The 21,130-nt window shown below is 39.1% G+C and overlaps 1 protein-coding gene across 3 annotated transcripts in view; it reads left to right on the top strand.

Moving 5' to 3' along the window:
- LOC136876078 (caspase-1) overlaps nt 1–20,799 on the top strand; it is a 60,247-nt gene extending 39,448 nt beyond the window's left edge. For all 3 annotated transcript variants that reach the window (XM_067149717.2, XM_067149718.2, XM_067149719.2), the window contains one exon: nt 20,131–20,799. In XM_067149717.2, the coding sequence (XP_067005818.2) occupies nt 20,131–20,354 (224 nt within the window). In that variant the 3' untranslated portion in view covers nt 20,355–20,799. The remainder of the gene's footprint in view (nt 1–20,130) is intronic.
- The last annotated feature ends 331 nt before the right edge of the window (nt 20,800–21,130 follow it).

Below are 21,130 nucleotides of genomic sequence, written 5' to 3'. Positions count from 1 at the left end.
GAAGAATGCTGAAGGTGAGATGGATGGATCAAATCACGAATGAAGAGAGACTGAATCAAATTGGTGAGAGGAGATCAATTTGGCTAAATTTGATAAGAAGAGGAGATAGAATGATAGGACACATCTTAAGACACCCAGGACTTGTTCAGTTGGTTTTTGAAGGAAGTGTAGGCAGTAAGAATGGTAGGAGTAGACCAAGGTATGAATATGACAAGCAGATGTAGGATGCAGCAGTTGTGTAGAAATTAAAAGATTAGCACAGGATAGGGTCATATGGAGAGCTGCATCAAACCAGTCTATGGACTGATGACTCAAACAACAACAGATTAATTAATGGACAGGGACACCTGGAACTGAAGTCTGTCCATGAGTAAGGACCAGTCCAGGGTTGTTGACAAAAATAAGATCAAACTGTGAGTGAAGTGGCTGTATGATGGGTAAGAGAGAGTGGGTGTGTGGTCGGGTTACAAGCAGTAAAGGTTGTGAAGAGCTGTTTAGACTGGTATGAATTACAGCCTTATAGATTTGTGTTCATATCACCCTTAATTATGGCGTATGAATAACTAGGTAGTATGTGACGAGAAGTCACATAGATGGCGGGGAAAGAGGTGCGAGGGGTAAGCATGGCTGCTGCGCATGCGCACATCTCAAGTTTCAAGGCCTGGCAATAAACAACGGTACAGTCTGCGATGACTCTAGCGAATTAAGACAGTGTCGTGAAGTTTCAAAGTGGTAGTGCAATTGTGCTTTAGTCACACATTTAGTGCATGGCTGCATAATGAACAGCTTGATAAGGAGTATGCAGGAGCTGGCATTGTTTGTCATAACTAATGTTTGTAGCTAAAAGTGTAGTGCCGTACCCACAAACTGCTGCAACTTCTCATCACACACTTGAAGCTCTACCTCATGTGGTTTATAAGTGGCATGAGCAAGTATCGTGCCTCACCAACTACTACATCAGTAAACATATACTCTGGTTTATGGTCATTCTCATTTGACAATTCACATATTCCTGCTGCTGTTGCTTCTTTCTTAAGACTGGGTTGATGCAGCTTCTATGCCACCCTATCCTGAGCTAACCTTCTCATTTCTATGTAACTACTACAACTGCTCTATTCTGCTTGTCATTTTCATACCTTGGTCTACCCCTGCTGTTATTACCGCCTACTCTTCCATCAAAAACCAGCTGAACAAGTCCTGGGTATCTTAAGATATGTCCTATAATCCTATCTCTACTACTCTTCAAATTTAGCCAAATTGATCTCCTCTCACCAATTTGATTTATTATCTCGTCATTCGTGATTCAATCTACCCATCTCACTTTCAGCATTCTTCTGTAACACCACATTTCAAAAGCTTCTATTCTCTTTCTTTCTGAGATAGTTATCGTCCATGTTTCACTTCCATGCACTGCCACGCTCCAGACAAAAGTCTTCAGAAACATCTTTCTAATTTCTACAGACGGTGCCAATAAAATGTATACACACTTTAACAGGAGATATCTATTTAATGTATTACAAAGCTGGACCAAAAAAACAACAGTAATGTGTAGTATGATGTTCTGTAAACAGATATACTGTATTTTTAGGTAGGTATATGTATAAAATTAGGCATTTACTTCTTGTCAAGTAAATTAATGTGAAATACAACATGTGTACGGTCATTTCCTCTGCTATTTATTTATTTATTGAATGATGAACATAACAGGCTTTCATCCAGTTACAATGTTCACAATATACAGTACAGTACAATTATAATTACACTACTAAACATTAACTAAAAAAAAAAAAAAACACCAACAAGACAATACAAAGAATACAATGAACTACCCAACAAGAGAAAGTTTGTAATACAATAAAAATACACAGTTAATACAGTAATAATTATTTTACATTGGTGCCTAACATAAAGTAACACATTCAGTTATGCAGTTAAATTATACAGTCTTAGTCTTAAAACGAATACGAAATAAACACGACACATTATACAAAATAATATTCTAAAAGGAGAAATAAAGTGTTTAATTTATAGGTTATTTAAAACCTGTGGATTCAAACAGAAGAAGGGAATAAAAAACTAGAAGAATAAAATCAGACATGTACAGAAAATGGGGATAATATTCAACAGTATGTGTATTATAGGAAAGTATCACACATCAATTCAGAGTTGATTTGATTCATGAAAAAGATATCCAAATTATGTATTTAATTTATTATAAAGTTTCAGAATTTTATTAAGAGGAGAATTTTTATGGGCTTCTCTGTGGCATTTCTTAATATACAATACGTCTTTGTTCCAAAGTTTTAACACCGAAGTGTGATAACATTGTGGAGTAGGACAGAAATGTCAAGTACTCGTGTGACTGTTTCCAGTACATATATTTTAAGAACTGCTTTTGTACTCTATCAATTAATTTGATGTACTTAGTGTCCGAAGGACTCCAGATAATAGAACCACATTCTAGTTTCGGTCTTACTTGTATAAGATAAATAACATTGTTCGTTGAAAATTTAACAAATTTCAAAATATGAAACCCAAATTCCTATAGGCTTTATTAACTACGGTATATATTCAATATGACTTCCAAATTTCAAATCAATATTGAACTGAATACCTAAATCCATCTTTTGTTTGACTTCTTTCAAGACAGAACCGTTGATGTAATAAGTATACCCGATGTGTTGGCGACATCTTGTAAAAGACATTTTAAACACATTTATTTACATTGAATGGTAATTTATTTTCTTTACTCCACAATGATATAGCATTTAGATAATTTTGTAAATTCTTACAGTCATCATTGGTTTTAATTGAAGAAAATACTATGTGCTGTGCACTGCGCCAGCTCACGCTGCTGTATTGTATTGTATTGCTATTGAATTAAGACAGAAGATTGTGTTGTTGATCTACAGTATTAGCTGCGAGGCGCTTGAGCAAAGAGCGCGGGTACATTATGCTAGTGTTGCTATGCGACAGGCAACAATGAACAAAAGAAGCCAAGATTACCATATGATATTCTGTAAACATATGTGACTCATGTAATGTTATGCTAGCGTTGCTACAATGAAATGGAGCCAAGATTATTGTTTGAACAGCAGAAAGTAATTTTGAAGTGGTATTGGAAAACCGTTGAAGTTCAGCGGCAAAGGGACGTCTGTACAGGACATAACTGCCAACACGAGTGACAATTGCACACATTTGAGACAAATTTGAGACTCGTGATACCATATGCAATGTTCACAAGGGCAGATCTGAGAGACCTCGCAGCAACAAACCCCGCGCCCTCAACTATAGTTTCGGTATGCTTTGACCGCTCACCGCAGAAATGTACAAAGCAATGTGCGCATGAGACTGGGATTAGTAGAACCAGTGTATGCCATATTATTAAAACAGCAAAGTTGAAAGTTTTCATCCCAAGACTTTTGCATGCATTAAATGAAGATGATCCTGATTTGAGAATGCACTATTTTGAATGGCTTCGGAACATGGTGCAAGAGGATGAGGCCTTTGTAGGGAAAGCTGTTTGGTCTTATGAGGCACCATTTTGGGTTGTCATCTAGGTGTCTAATTAGACTATTCTTTTTTGAAGGAACAGTAATTGGCCAAGTGTACATGAACATGATATGCACATCTGTCTTGCCCGCCATTCGCACACTATGGAAATGAGGAGTTTTACTACCAACAGGACAGTGCACCACCACATTACCATCGAGATGTCTGTGCATACCTCGATGACAATCTTCCAGTGCACTGGATAGGACGAAGAGGTCCGATTGAGTTTCCACCGCGTTCTCGGAATCTAACTCCGCTGGACTTCTATCTTAGGTGAATTCTTAAGGATGTTGTATACTGTAGAAAACCAGTTACAGTGGCAGCACTTCGGAAAGAAATTGGAATGGTATGTGCTCCAATCGCTGAGGAAACTTTGGCAAATGTTGCTCGATCAGTAGTTAAACGTACTCTGAAGTGTATCGACGCCGATGGTGGGTATTTCGAGCAACTGTTGTAACTGGAAAAGTCGAAGATGATTATTTGCTCAAAATTTTCTGATTGCGTGATTTCAGCTTCAGCATGCTAACACAGTTTTTTTCCTTAGCTTTAAGTGAGTACACATTTTATTGGCAACCTCTGTATATCAATGTTCGAAGTGAGCAAATTTCCCTTCTCAAGAAAGGCCTTCCTTGCTTGTGCTACTCTGAATTTTATGTTGTACTGAATTTGGCCAAGAAAGTAGTGGAGGAAGAAAAGAGGAAAAGCTGGGCCTTATTCACACAGAAATTGAGAGATGATACGCATGGCAGCAAGAAATTACTGTATGGTATCTTAAGAAACAAAAAGAGAGATCAAGTAAACACCAGATTTGTGAAGGATGAAGGTGGCATAATTTTAACAAGGCCAGAAGAAATAAGAAATAGATGGAGAGAGTATTTTCAGAAGCTGGTGAACATAAGAACGGATGACAGTCATTCAATGGACGACCAGGAAAGGCAATTAGTTGACGAAGAAATGGATAAAGAAATTACAATGAATGAAATTGAAATGGCAGTAAGAAAGATGAAGAATGGAAAAACTGCTGGAATAGATGAAATTTTAGTGGAGATGATAAAGGCAGCTGGAGCTGTAGGCCTGCAGTGGACATATCAGGTTCTCAGGAATGTCTAGGAGAATAAGGAGGTCAGTGAGGATTGGCAAAAAGGAATAATCATCCCAATTTTCAAGAAAGGTGATAAGAAAGTTTTGAAGAACTACAGGGGAATTACTCTAATATCCCATGTTGCTAAGATAATGGAAAGGATACTGGAAAGTAGAATAAGGTTTAGGGTTGAAAAGCAGATACAGGAAAATCAGTTTGGTTTCAGAAGTGGAAGGTCAACAATAGAGCCCATTTTCATTATGAGACAACTAATGGAAAAGCATTGGGAGTACGGGATTGATATGGTGATGACATTCATTGATATTGAAAAGGCATATGACAGTGTCCCTAGGACGAAAGTTTGGGACAGTCTGGTGCAAAAAGGAATTGGACAGGGATTAATAAAAATGATCATGGCATTGTATAAGGAATGTTGTAGTTGCGTGCAAACACAAGTTGGCAGGACAAGTTGGTTCAAAATAACTAGTGGGCTGAGACAGGGAAGTGTTCTACCACCAATCTTGTTTACAATAGTAATGGATGACATCATGAGAACAGCAAAAGCAGCATATGGAGGAAGAGAAATGAACATGATGTTATTTGCAGATGATATTGTGATTTGGGGAGAAGACGACAGGAAGGTTCAAGAACAGTTGAATGTGGTGAATGGGAAGATTGAAGAATGTGGATTGAAAATAAGTGTAGAAAAGAGTAAAACTCTTGTTATGACTAGAGGGGAGAAAGAAGGGAAAGGTCAGATTAGACTTGCAGACAAGCCCCTGGAAGTAGTGGAAACGTTTAAATACCTGGGGAGTGAATTAATGGAGAATGCTCGACTGGATGCTGAGATTAGTAAAAGGATTCAAGCTGGAAGTTGTTTCTATCATAGTGTAAGAAACATGTTTATGGGACAAAGATGTGCCAATGGAAGCAAAGGATACTATGTACAAGATGTATTACGTACCCATAACAACTTACGGAGCAGAAACTTGGACAATGACAAAGAAGGATGAGAGTCGAATACAGGCAGCCGAAATGAAATTCTTGAGGAGTATGATACAGAAGAGTAGAAGAGACAAAATAAGGAATGAGAAAATCCGGGAAGAAATTGGAGTGGAAAAAATGAATGATAGAATAGAGAAGAGCCGACTAAGATGGTTTGGGCACATCAAGCGAATGAGCGACGAAAGAATGCCAAAAAAGGTGATGGAAATCGCAAATCCAAGGAAGGAGAGGCCGTGGACGACCACGATTGAGATGGAAGGATACCATCCAACGCAGCATTATAGAAAGAAACCTGGACTGGGACACAGTGTTGGACGAGGAGTGGTGGAAAGACCGAAGAAAGTGGAGAGGAACCATATTTGCCCCTACCTGGCTACAGTTGGATAAAGGGAAATGATGATGATGATGATGATGACTGACTTCTGCCATCATTAATTATTTTACTATCCAAGTAACAATATTCATCTACTTCCTTTAAGACTGCATTTCCTAATCTATTTTTTCCTTCATCTCCTGACTTCATTTGACTGTGTGCCATTACTTTCACTTTTCAGCATTTTTTTCAGATCTTCTGCAGACTCAGATAAATAACAATATCATCGCCAAATCTCAGAGTTTTGATTTCCTCTCCTTGTGATTCCCTTTCCAAATTCCTCTTTGATTTCTTTACCACCTGTTCTATATAAACATTGAAAAAGAGGAGAGACAAAGTCCAGCCTTGCCTCACTTCTTTCTGGATTGCTGCTTCTTTTTCAAAGCTCTCGATTCTTATCAGTGCAGACTGATTTTTATACAATTGCAAACAATTCCTCTTTCTCGGTATCTGATCCTGATCACTTTCAGATTCTCAAACAGCTTGGTCCATTCAACATTATTGAATGCCTTTTCTAGATCTTCCTAATTCGGTCTTCTAAGCTCAGACTCATTCAATCACTTATGCGTTCATTCTGCAGTGTACTAATATAATCTAGTCATGCATTAATTAATTAATTTATTTATTCATTCAATTAATTCATAATGTCTATTATAAGCTAAGGATAACATTGTTCAGACTAGTGATACAAAGAGGGATGGAAAAGGGGGGAATGGTAGAAGACAGGTGGTCTAATGCCTATTAGAAGTCTGTGGAGTGCAAACCATGTCGCCTCGCCATGGTGGGGAGGCTTGCGTGTCCCAATGAAGCAGGTAGCTGAGCCGCAGGTGCAACCATATCAGATGGGTATATGTCAACAGACCAGACTAACGAATGGTTCATCGAAAGGGGGGTAGCATCCGCGGCAGTCTAGATGATCGACTGATATGGCCTGGTACTAATACTCAACATGGCTTAGCTGCGTCGATACTGTCAAATGGCTGAAAGCAAGGGAAACTACAGCTGTAACTAACATGCAGCTCGCTCTGTATGATAATAATAATAATAATAATAATAATAATGTTACTTGCTTTATGTCCCACTACTTTTACGGTTTTTGGAGACGCCGAGGTTCCAGAATTTGGTCCTGCAGGAGTTCTTTTACATGCCACTGAATCTACCGACGGCTGATGTATTTGAGCACCTTCAAATACCACCGGACTGAGCCAGGATTGAACCTGCTAAGTTGAAGTCAGAAGGCCAGCGCCTCAACCGTCTGAGCTACTCAGCCTGGCTCTTTGTATGAACTGATGATGGCTTCCTCTTAGGCAAAATACTCCGGAGGTAAACTTGTCCCCCATTTAGATCTCTGGGTTGGGACTACACGAGAGAGGTCATTCATGAGAAAGATGGATACTAACATTCTGCGAATCGGAGTGTGGAATGTTAGAAGTTTGAATTGTTGTGGTAGGTTAGAGAATCTGAAAAGGGAGATGGATAGACAAAAGTTAGATGTAGTTGGTATAAGTGAAGAACGTTGGCAGGAAGAACAGGATTTTTGGTTAGGCGACTACAGGATTATCAACACAAAATCAAATAGGGGAAATGCAGGAGTTAGTTTAATAACGAATAAGAAAATAGGGCAGAGGGTAAGCTACTACGACCAGAACAGTGAAACGATTATTGTTTTCAAGATAGACACAAAACCAAAGCCCACTACAATAGTGCAGGTCTATATGCCTACTAGTTCAGGAGATGATGAGGAAATCGAAAGAATATATGAAGAGAAGATTTGATACAGTATGTAAAACGTGACAAGAATCTAATTACCGGGCAAGTTGGCCATGCGGTTAGGGACGCACAGCTGTGAGCTTGCATCCAGGAGACAGTGGTTTCGAGCCCCACTGTCGGCAGCCCTGAAGACGGTTTTCCGTGATTTCCCATTTTCAAACCAGGCAAATGCTGGGGCTGTACCTTAACTAAGGCCACGGCCGCTTCCTTCCCACTCCTAGGCCTTTCGTATCCCATCATCGTCATAAGACCTGACTGTGTCGGTGCGACATAAAGCAAATTGTAAATTGTAAGAATGTAATTGTGATGGGAGACTGGAATGCAGTGGTAGGCCAAGGAAGAGAAGGTAATACAGTAGAAGAATTTGGATTGGGACGAAGGAATGAAAGAGGAAGTCAGCTGGTTGAATTCTGTACCGATCATAATTTAGTCCTTGCTAGTACTTGGTTCAACACAAACGACGGCTGTACACATAGACGAGATCTGGAGACACTGGAAGGTATCAAATAGACTTCATTATGATGAGGCAGAGATTCAGAAACCAGGTGTTGGATTGTAAAACTTTCCCAGGAGCAGACGTGGACTCCGATCACAATTGTTGGTCATGAAATGCCATCTAAAGTTGAAGAAATTGAAGAAGGGAAGGAATCAAAGGAGATGGAATCTAGACAAGTCCAAAGAAAAGAGTGTGAGGGATTGTTTCAAGGAACATGTTGCACAAGGAATAAATGAAAAGTCTGAAGTTAACACAGTAAAGGAAGAATGGACTGTCATGAAGAATGAGATCAGTAGGGCTGCTGAAGAAATGTTTGGAAGAAAGGAATGATCAATTAAGAATCAATGGATAACTCAGGAGATACTAGACCTGGTCGAAGAACGACGAAAATACAAGAATGCAAAAAATGAAGAGGGCAGAAAAGAATACGGACGATTAAAGAATGAAGTGGATAGAAAATGCATAACAGCTAAAGAAGAACGGCTGAAGGAGAAGTGCAAGAATGTTGAAGGTTGTATGGTCCAAGGAAAGGTAGATGCTGCATACAGCAAAAACAAGGAAACCTTTGGAGAAAGGAAAACTAGGTGTATGAATATTAAGAGTTCAGATGGAAAACCACTACTAGGGAAAGAAGACAAGGCAGAAAGATTGCAGGAACATATCCAACAATTGCATCAAGGTAAAGATGTAGATGATATGGTTCTGGGACAAGAGGAGGCTGTTGATACTGATGAAATGGGAGACCCAATTTTGAGGTCAGAATTTGACAGAGCTTTGACCGAGCTTGATAGCTGCAGTCGCTTAAGTGCGGCCAGTATCCAGTATTCGGGAAATAGTAGGTTCGAACCCCACTAACGGCAGCCCTGAATATGGTTTTTCGTGGTTTCCCATTTTCACACCAGGTGAATGCTGGGGCTGTACCTTCATTAAGGCCACGGCTGCTTCCTTTCCACTTCTAGCCCTTTCCTGTCCCATCGTTGCCATAAGACCTATCTGTGTCGGTGCGACGTAAAGCAACTAGATAAAAAAAGTGCGATGTAAAAAAAAAAGCTTTGAGAGACATAAATAGGAACAATGCACCTGGAATTGATGACATTCCCTCTGAATTACTGGCTGCTTTTGGGAGAAACCACCATGTCGAGGTTATTCCATTTAGTGTGCAAGATATATGAGACAGGAGAAGTGCCATTCGATTTTTGGCAGAATGTGTTATACCTATTCCCAAGAAAGCCAGTGCTGACAAGTGTGGAAACAACTGCACTATTAGTTTAGTATCTCATGCATGTAAAATTTTAACACGTATTATTTACAGAAGAGTGGAAAAACAAGTTGAAACTGAGATGGGAGAAGATCAGTGTGGCTTCAGAAGAAATGTAGGAACATGTGAAGCAGTTCTAACTTTACGTCTGATCTTAGAGGATCGAATTAAGGACGACAAGCCCTTGTACATGGCGTTCATAGATCTAGAAAAGGCATTTGATAGTGTTGATTGGACCAAGCTATTTGAGATTCCGAAGGTGATCGGAATCAGGTACCGAGAATGAAGAATTCCCTCTATATAGAAATCAGTCTATAAGAATCGATGGCTAAGAAAAAGAAGCAGCAATCCAGAAAGGAGTGAGGCAAGGCTGCAGTTCTCCCTCATCCTTTTCAGTGTTTATGTAGAACAGGCAGTAAAGGAAATCAAAGAGGAATTTGGAAAGGGAATCACAATCCAAGGAAAGGAAATCAAAACCCTAAGATTTGCCGATGATATTGTTATTTTATCTGAGACTGCAGAAGATCTGGAGAAACTGCTGAATAATATGGACGGAGTCTTGCGTAAAGAGCACAAGATGAAAATAAATAAGTCCAAAAGAAAAGTAATGGAGTGCAGTCGCACGAAGTCAGGTGATGCAGGAAATATTAGATAAGGAAATGAAGTCTTAAAGGAAGTAGATGAATATTGTTATTTGGGTAATAAAATAACTAACGATGGCAGAAGTAAGGACGTCATGAAATGCAGACTAGCACAAGCAAGGAAGGCCTTTCTTAAGAAAAGAACTTTGCTCACTTCGAACACTGATATAGGAATTAGAAAAATGTTTCTGAAGACTTTTGTCTGGAGCGTGGCACTGTATGGAAGTGAAGTATGGATGATAAGTAGCTCAGAAAGAAAGAGAGTAGAAGCTTTTGAAATATGGTGTTACAGAAGAATGCTAAAGGCAAGGTGGGTAGATCGAATCACGAATGAAGAAATACTGAGTTGAATTGGTGAGAGGAGATCGTTGTGGCTAATTTGATGAGAAGAAAAGAGATAGAATTATAGGATACATCTTAAGACACCCGGGACTTGTTCAGTTTGTTTTGGAGGGAAGTGTAGGGGTAAGAACGGTAGGGGTAGACTGAGGTATGAATATGACAATCAGATTAGAGCAGATGTAGAATGCAGCAGAAATTGAAAGGTTAGCACAGGATAGTGTGGCATGGAGAGCTGTATCAAACCACTCTATGAACTGATGACTCAAACAACAATGGAGTGGGTATGTGGGAAACTGGGAGTGAGATTTCTAAATCCTAATGGGTGGGTAGGAGATAGGGATCTGCACTCAGATGGCCTTAACTTAAATCGCAGTGCTACGTACAAGTTAGGAAATTTGTTTAGAAGGGTTATAGGAAGGTAGATTTTTTTTTTTTTTTGCTAGTTGCTTTACGTCGCACCGACACAGATACGTCTTATAGCGACGATGGGACAAGGAAGAGCTAGGAGTGGGAAGGAAGTGGCCGTGGCCTTAATTAAGGTACAGCCCCAGCATTTGCCTGGTGTGAAAATGGGAAACCACGGAAAACCATCTTCAGGGCTGCTGACAGTGGGATTCGAACCTACTATCTCCCGAATACTGGATACTGGCCGCACTTAAGCGACTGCAGCTATTGAGCTCGGTGAAGGTAGATTGAGGGAAACATAGAGTGGTCTAGGGAGTGATGATAAGGGTACAGGGATCTGGATGTCAAGTAGGGATGACAAAATAAATGTTAGTGTTGAACTGTAGAAGTATCGGTATTGTAAAGAAAGGAATACAATTAAGTAATTTAATAGATATATACTTACCATATATTGTAATAGGAGTTGAATCATGGCTGAGAAAGGATATAATGGATGCAGAAATTTTCTCATGGAACTGGAATGTGCACCGTAGAGACAGCATAAGAATGGAAGGTGGGGGTGGGGGGTGGTATTCATTCTCATGAAAGAAGAATTTTTAAGCTACGAAAAAGTTAAAGATGACAAACATGAAATTCTAGGTGTTAGCTCATCTCTAAGGATAATAGGCAACTTGATGTCCTTGGAGTGTACAGAGCGGGAAAGGGTAGCACTGATGCGATTCGAAATTATTTGATAAGATAATCAGCTATGTGGGAAACGATATGGAAAGTAACAAGATTGTTGTGGGTGATCTGAATTTACCAAATGTCAATTGGGAAGGTAATGCAACCAACAGGAAGCATGACCAACAAATGGCAAATAAGTTAATATGGGAAGGACAGCTGATTCAGAAAGTGATGGAAGCAACTAGAGGGAAGAATATCCTGGACGAGGTACTGGTAAAACCAGACGAGCTCTACAGAGAAACTGAAATAATAGAGGATATTAGTGATCACAAAGCTGTTTTTGTCGTTAGTTAAATATAAATGTGATAGAAAGGAAATTCTTAATAGTAGGACTATTAGGCAGTACCATATGGCTGATAAAACATGCATGAGGGTGTTTTTTAAAAGTAACTATGATCAGTGGAAAATGATAAATAAAAATATAAACATGCTCTCGGATGGGTATAAAGCAGTTGTTGAGGAATGTGAAAACAGGTTTGTCCCTTTAAAGGTGGTAAGGAACGGTAAAGATTCACTATATTATAACAGAGAAGTAAAGATACTAAGAAGGAGGTGCAGGTTGGAAAGAAATAGAGTTAGAAATGGCTGTGGAAGTAAGGAGAAATATAAGGAACTTACTAGGAAATCGACTCTAGCAAAGAAGTTAGCTAAGGATAACATTATGGCAAGCATAATTGGCAGTCATACAAATTTTAGTGAAAAATGGAAGGATGTGTGAAAGTAAGGAGAAATTGAAGGAACTTACTAGGGAATTGAATCTAGCAAACTCAGAGAATTAGAGTAGGCGAAGCTTTATCTGACCGTGTAATAATCAAGAGGGGAATTCCTCAAGGCAGTATTATTGGACCTTTATATTTTCTTATATACACAGTTAAAAAAAATTAGGGAAACATGTTTTGTAACGTCTGGTATGTGAACGTTAACTTGGTAGATGGTGTTCCAATGGTCGTACAGCATACCTTGAGACCTTAGCTACTCAGAGTATGTCAAATCAAAGTTATACTCCATCTGTAGGCGTAGCCATGCATTAAAATGTCAGGTTACCCCTCAGAACATAGTGAATAGCGGTGTGTCTGTGTGTCGTTGTGAGGTACGCAGACTACTGTGGTCATCTGAGCACGTTGTACGTCAATGAGCACATCCCACGAGACATTTTAACGAGGTTCAAGTCGCATGAACCGTCACTTTGATCCAGGAAGGATGAACTTTTCGCCGTGTTAGTGTGGATCTCAGTGTCCCTCCGTCAGCTATTCAACGCTTGTGGAATCACTACAGTGAGACAGGCCAGATCACAAGGAGGGTTGGACAAGGTCGTGGACGCATGACAACCCCATAGGATGACCGATATATGACCATCTGTGCGTTGTGGCGTCATTCAGCAACTGCCAGAGAACAGCAACAAGACCACAGGAGGGTCACTGGAGTCACGGTGTCTGACCAGACAGTAAGGAGCAGGTTAAGAGAAGTGTCCTTACGACCCAGACGTCCTGTTCGAATGCCCCATTTAACGCAGCAACATCGTGCAGCTCACCTTCTGTTTGCCATACCCACGTCAACTGGCAACTTCGCCAGTGGAGACCTGTGTTGTTCACAGACGAGTCCAGATTTCCCCTGACACAGCATGATGGACGTCAACGTATATGGAGATGCTGTGGTGAGCAGTACATGCCAAATGTTGTCCAGGAAGGCAATCGATTCGGACAAGGTTCTGTGATGGTGTGGAGTGTCATCAGTTTTGATGGCCGTACGGATCTTGCCGTCGTCCATGGTTATCTTACCGCTGCAGGGTACATCAAGCAGATACTGCTACAGCATGTGTTGGTCGTTGCATACGGTGTTGTCCCTGAATTTGTTCTCGTGCACAACAATGCCAGGGCTCATGTAGCGCGAATCACCAGAGCTGTCTTGCAAGAACTGGACATTCAAGAGATGGAAGGGCCAGCAGTGAGTCCCGACCTTAATCCCATCAAGCATGTGTGGGATAGGCTTGACAGAAGTGTTCGTGGGCATCCTGTTCCACCACATACTCTCCAAGACCTCGAACAGGCTCTCATTGAAGAATGGGACTTGATACCACAACGTGACTTCTGTCGACTTATATGGAGCATGCCACGTAGGTGCCAAGCTGTGGTAAATGCTTGTGGAGGACATACACCACATTGAAGCTCTTGAACTGTGATAAAAATCCACCCTGGAGGACTGTTATCTCTTTGTTTTTGTCCCTATTTGGACATTTCTGTTTGTGTTCTGAAAATGAACGCAAATCCATCGATTTTCTTTTGTATACTTCAACGGTAAAGAATAAAGGTTTAGTCGGTAATATATCTGAGTGTGAGGTATTGTTATGTGGAGCATGGCATACGTTCAAAAACTTGTTCGCCTAATTTTTTTGAACTGTGTATATATATAAACGATATGAGTAAAGAAGTGGAATCAGAGATAACGCTTTTTGCGGATGATGTTATTCTGTATAGAATTATAAATAAGTTACGAGATTGTGAGCAACTGTAAAATGACCTCGATAACATTTTGATATGGACAGTAGGCAATGGTATGGTGATAAACGGGGTTAAAAGTCAGGTTGTGTGTTTCACAAATAGGAAAAGTCCTCTCAGTTTTAATTACTGCGTTAATGGGGTGAAAGTTCCTTTTGGAGATCATTGTAAGTACCTAGTGTTAATATGAGGAAGATCTTCATTTGGGTAATCACATAAATGGGATTGTAAATAAAGGGTACAGATCTCTGCACATGGTTATGAGGGTAGTTAGGGGTTGTACTAAGGATGCAAACGAGAGGGCATATAAGTCTCTGGTAAGACTCCAACTAGAGTATGGTTCCAGTGTATGGGACCCTCACCATGATTACTTGATTCAAGAACTAGAGAAAATCCAAAGAAAAGCGGCTTGATTTGTCTGGGCGACTTCCGACAAAAGAGAAGTGTTACAAAAACATTACAATGTTTGGGTCGGGAAGACTTGGGAGAAAGGAGACGAGCTACTCGACTAAGTGGTATGTTCGGAGCTGTCATTGGAGAGATGGTGTGGAATGACATTAGTTGACGAATAAGTTTGAGTGGTGTCTTTAAAAGTAGGAAAGATCACAATATGAAGATAAAGTTGGAATTCAAGAGGACAAATTGGGGCAAATATTTGTTTATAGGAAGAAGAGTTAGGGATTGGAATAACTTACCAAGGGTACAGATCTCTGCACATGGTTATGAGGGTATTTAGGGGTCGTACTAAGGATGCAAAGAAGAGGGGGCATATAAGTCTCTGATAAGACTCCAACTGCAATTTCTTTGCAATCATTTAAGAAAAGGCTAGGAAAACAACAGATAGGGAATCTACCACCTGGGCGACTGCCCTAAACACAGATCAGTACTGATTGATTGATTGATTGATTGATTGATTGAAATGAATACTTGCACTAACATGAGTTAATAGGGGTAAGATACGTGTTGTCCTTGACTAAATAACAATGTTAACATCTAGGTCAAAAATAAAATCTTGGAAACTACATTGTAGAGATTGGGTGATATTAGTGAGTAGGCATAATTGTAATTGTACCGGAGATACACCCACCCTGTGCATTTAAATTAAGTGCCTTGTATAAGGCCATCTGTAATGTAAACCTTGAAACTACTAGTACAAGAAGTTTGGACATTTTTCAACAGATGTCTGTACTATCAACTTATGTTGTGCCCTCTGGGGTAAAGATGAACTATTAATTTTCAAAGTAATTTTGTATGTGAATGTTCCCTAAACTGAATTGTTTATTGATTGTTTTTAATGTTCAAAAGTTATCAACACTTCTATCTCTTCCTGCCAAATTTATTTTTCTACCAATAAGAAATTTTGTACATTTATTTATTCACCAATGATAAAATTTTGATATTTATTTGATTGTCCAATGAAAATTGGGGGTATGTCAGGACCTTGGCCCAAAGTTTTCTGGAACCTTCCTCTTTGCTATAAAAGCCGAGGGCTGGTGAGCCATGTTGTCCTTGTGATTGCTTCAGTGTAGAGGGTGTTCGTAACGGAGGTGGGGCTGCCTCGTACATCTTCGGGATGTTCACCAACTCAAGGTAATGGCAGATTCTTATTAACAGTGTGATAGTCTTTGAAAGCTAGCTTGAGGGGAAGGTTTCAAATTTTTAGTAATGTAAATTTTTATTTTCTCAAATGTAATTTCAAACTTGAAATGTAAATTTCAAACAAGTCGAAAGAACTTAACCGAAATCATGGAATAGAGAGTAAGGTACCCTCTCGTGTTCCCTCTCAACTTGATATTGAGGTGACTATGATTTTGTAACCTTTAAAATCTATCTAGTAATTTCTGTAACTTAAACATTTTTCTCCATCTAGTCACCTCTGTAGTATAGGGTTCGCCTCTGTAACGTCGGGCCATAAGCCCAAATAGGGTTTTATGTATTTCATCTAAATTTCAAGGAGTGCAAGTGTTTTCCTCCTTACCATTTTGGTTTTCAGCCAGTAACTTCAACCTTTTGTTCTAATCAAAGGCCATGTAGAATGGGTACTTGTTACCCCTATTAAACTCTATTTCATTCAGATATCAGACTGTTAAGCAGTTAAGACAGAGAGTACTGTTTAATTTTGCCTTTGATAGGCCTGGAAAGTGTAAATTTGTAGAGCAAAGATGCTCTTCCTATTGGTGTAAAAGAAATTGGGAGCTTCGTCTTCGTGACTGTTCGTTGAAAGGCGCAGTAACGCTCATGTAAAATTTGTAATTAGGGAGCTTCAAGCTCAGGTTGTTAATTGGTTATTAGTGGATTATTCTGATTTTTCCAACATTGTTACCCAAGCTAACAAGTTAGCTTTGTACCTGAACCGTTATTTGCTTAGCAAAGTGTGAAATTAAAAATTTAAAAAAAAAAAAAAAAAAAAAAAAAAAAAAAAAAAAAAAAAAAAAAGAAGAGAAAGAAATATAGCTCCAATATTAAAGTTTTAAATTATTCTTCTGACTGTTTTATATCCACCCATTCGTGCCCGCACCTTCTTTCACCTCTGTGAACCACAATATTTTGGTAACGGTAATATTTAAGGTAAAGAAAGATAAATTTATTGTAACAAAACCATGCATCAAAATAATTTGGATTGCAATAAATGATCACTCTCTCCCCAGTTCCTGGCGATCAGGAACTAGGGGATGGGAGTATCCTTATTCTGTATCAATTCAAAATAATTGTACAGTTTTATTCTCCATTTTTCTCTTTGGATGTGAAAGCTGGACCCTTGACCAAAATCTAGAAAAAAGAATTGATGCTTTTGACATGTATCTATATCGCCGCCTACTCCGAATACCGTGGGTGCTGAAAATTTCAAATGACGAAGTCCTTCATCGCATGAAGAAACAAAAAGAACTATTACTTACTGTTAAAAAAAGAAAAACCCAATATCTAGGGCACATTATGAGAGGCGAGAAGTACCAGCTATTACAACTCATCATTGAAGGTAAAATACAGGGGAAAAGGTCTGTTGGCAGGAGGAAGAATTCATGGCTGAAGGACATCCGAAGATGGCACAAATGCACTTCAGAAGATGCTTTCCATGCTGCAACATCACGTCCAGAGCTGGCTATGTGGACCGCCAACCTCCACTAGGAGAAGGCACCTCAAGAAGAAGAAGAAGAAGAAGATTAAACTTAATACTATAATGCATTTTAATTTTATCGTTGTATGTTTAGTCATCAGTCCGAAGGCTGGTTGAATCCTCAACAGTTCCACCATCAGCTGTCATACCCTGGCAGAAAATAAAATCCCAATACCAAGAAGACATTAGTTTATGTAACCGGCACTTCAGCGGCTACACCAAACACAGTTAAAGGGAAGAAAGTAAGTGCAATTACACGGTACCTAAAACACTACACACACTATAAAACATCTGATGAACTACGTGGAACTCCGCCAATAACAACACTGGTAAATATCAGTAGGGGCAACTTGATGATAATACACTAGGAAAGTGGAAAGGAAATTGGGAAACCTTACCATGGGCCATGGAGGTGCGAGGGTTGCGGTTTTCCGAAAAGCCAAGAGTGATCTCTTGTTTTCAAAATATTATTTACAAATTCGGCAATACAAATTAACTTCCGAAACAAATTCGCCAGTACACCAAATCTAGACACACACTACACATGACATACACGTTCTTTGACAAACATAGTTTTAGACGTTCCTAGACAAGAGCTTTACCTTAAGTTCAAAGAGTTAAGCAAATACATCTCAGTACCAAACAAATTCCACAAATACAATATTGAAGGTAAGAGGAAGCACAAAATACTATTACGTTTTAGAGTGATATCAAAACTTGCATTTCACATCTGATCAAAGAGTGGCGATTAGGGCAAACTCCTGTGATACACCAACGAAAACTAAATGGAAGTTAAAACCAGACAGAAAGCAACAGCGCTTACCCCAAGGCAGCCCATGCTGGTACCGAGGAGACGTTCACAACGTCAAAAACTTCGGCAGGCTCGGCAGGCCAAGACCAAGACGGCTCAGAGACTTAAGACCTCTCGCAAAATGCTGCCTAGCCCCTTTTAAAGGGAACTGTGGCCTTGGAGTAGCCAATCAGAACACAGGAGCTTGCCCGGATTGACCAATCACAACTCTTTCAGCGGTCGCGATCTTTGAACCATTTTCTCAAACACAAATGATCGCGATCCTTCCATTTCCAGAATAGTAAGAACATATTTCTCAAATGCGTAACTAACAAAGGCCAACACACCCTGTTCAAAAATTCGTGTCACAAACTTTCTGGACTGTTCCAGTAAATATAGAAATGTAATCTACTAGTTACAAATACAATATGTTACAAAATATTTACACTGTACAGGAATACAAAAAAATATTCTATCACAACACACCAGATCATACAGTTAGTACTACGTAAAAAGGTTTACAAATAAAATCCACTACAAACACTTTCCACTTCCAATATATTCTACACCTGTGTCAGTTTAGGGTAATGCAATTTAGGCTAAGCTGTTATGTAGGTAATAGTTTTTAAATTAAAGTTTCTATGTCACAGGTTCAAGTATGTGACATGGTGGGTACATTAGAGCTGTAAAGAACAAAAACATCCCTCCCTTCACTTTATCTGGTAAAATTATTATTCTGTATGGAAACTTGCTGTAATTATAAACGAAAGTCTTAACTGGGGAGAGCAGGTTACCAGTGTCTGTAGAAAAGTGTATGCCTCCCTCCACCCTCTAAAATATCATCAAAATATGCTGCCACTTACATGAGAATTAGACGAGCCACTTGGTTTATAAATTATGTTTTGTATAATAGTAGTATGGGTAATGTTGAATAGGTATTCCTTTTCATCGGATGTAGTGATTTATTGTTTAATTTGGTTTGAAGTGCATGTCTCTATGTTCCTCATAAATTGTGTGCATTTGGTATGGACACCAACACCAGATTGACTGTTGAGATGGAGCAGGAGTATAGCTTATGTGGCAGGGGTTGGATGAGGGTCCATCTCGTCTTTACAGATGGGGAGTGTCAACTCCCAGATCAACTCAGGAACGACATAGTTCGTCACCAATAGCAGTAGTTTTGAAGTGTCAATTTGATTTCAATTTTAGATGTGCGGTTCGGATTTCATCAATGTTTTAAAATTTGGACTGTAAATAGAGATGTACCAGATTGTTTAATTTATTATGTGTTGTATGTGAACATATGTTTTTCCAATTGGATCGTGGCTGAAGGTGACCGTGTATGTGTTGTTGTTTGAGTCATCAGTCCATAGACTGGTTTGATGCAGCTCTCCATGCCACTCTATCCTGCGCTAACCTTTTCATTTCTACGTAACTATTGCATCCTACATCTGCTCTAATCTGCTTGTCATATTCATACCTTGGTCTACCCCTACCGTTCTTACCACCTACACTTCCTTCAAAAACCAACTGAACAAGTCCTGGGTGTCTTAAGATGTGTCCCATCATTCTATCTCTTCTTTTCGTCAAATTTAGCCAAATCGATCTCCTCTCAACAATTCGATTCAGTATCTATTCATTCGTGATTTGATCTATCCATCTCACAAATAAAAGTATATGGGGTTGAAACTAGTCCCAAATATACAAGACACTATACAAGTTAATGATATTAAATAGGTGGACCCTTCTCTACCCTTGGACAGTGCATAAGGAATGGTGGTACTGGAATCACTCATACTTTAGTCACTGGCATATTGTCAAAGTGGATACCAAGACAGGTCAATGAAAGTATCAAAAATACCAGAAGATACATTTTGCCACCAGAGGCAGATTTTACTCTTAGCTCTATGCAAAATCATTTTTAATTTCACGTTACAACAGAAGATATAACCTGTTTATTACAACTCAAATTGTAGTTTTTTACCTCCGAAGTACTAAATAACGAATGTAATAAATGCTAAAAGTCATCACTCCTAATTAGAATATGCCAGAGCCTGTGTTGATTGTTCCCTATTTTCCAGCTGTTCCAGTTCCAGCTCCAGGTTCTGTGTTCTACGAGTGCTTTAGTGAGTTCTGCATGTCCTTAAAAGAAATGAAGACGGATTCAGAAGATTATGACTTGCTCTCTCTGTTAACTGGTACTATTGATGCCATTTCACGTGATGCTCCGCAAGAATCTATTCCAATGTGGACTTCAACGCTCATCAGAGAAGTCTGTTTTTTTCCTTCAGAGAAGTCTGAATGAATTTGAACTGTAATGTAGAGAGAGTGTGTTCAAGGGATCAGAATTAATCAGCAGTCAATACATTTTATATGAACTTATCAGACTTTCTAAGGAAGAGCCTGACGTATGGCACGAGAGTAAAACAGTTGAGCTGTGTTATTTTTTTCATGTGCTGGTCCACAATGTGAACATACAATCGACCTTCGATATCTCAAAGGGTTTGTGGAGGCTGGAAAATACTTCAAGTTATCGAAAATATGCGTATTAGTTTGGTACCATGAAAAGAACTGTACCATTGTGCACTTTTTAATCACCATTGCCACTGTTCTTTTTCTACCTCTATAATTTTAAGGTTATATTTTATCTTTTAACAGGTCCATCATACACATTACTACAAAGGCTATTTTTTTAAGTAAGGGCCATTTGTTAATAGAAACAAAAGTAATAAAGATATTGCCAAAACCTTTTTTATTATGTCCTCTTTACACATTAAGCTACTTTTCTACATAGTTGCCGTGTTTGTTTAAACATTTATCATAGTGTTCCACCAATTGCTTCCCCTGCGACAAAAGCCAATCTTCAACTGCCGTTTTCACTTCTTCGTCGGTGTCAAATCACTGACTGGCAAGAAACTGCTTCAGGTAATGGAACAGATGATAATCGCTTGGTATAAGATCCTATCCAAAAGATCAAGTGGATAAGTTTTAATGATTTTTGTAAAAATATTTTTTATTCTTAACATACATGAAAATGCAAATATGTAAATACTCTCAAGGTTTATTAAGTCATTCGTACCT

Source organism: Anabrus simplex, chromosome 6 (assembly GCF_040414725.1).
Source record: "Anabrus simplex isolate iqAnaSimp1 chromosome 6, ASM4041472v1, whole genome shotgun sequence".
NCBI classification, from domain to species: domain Eukaryota; kingdom Metazoa; phylum Arthropoda; class Insecta; order Orthoptera; family Tettigoniidae; genus Anabrus; species Anabrus simplex.
Note: the sequence above shows the minus strand (reverse complement) of the source record. Positions and strands in the feature narration are given on the sequence as shown.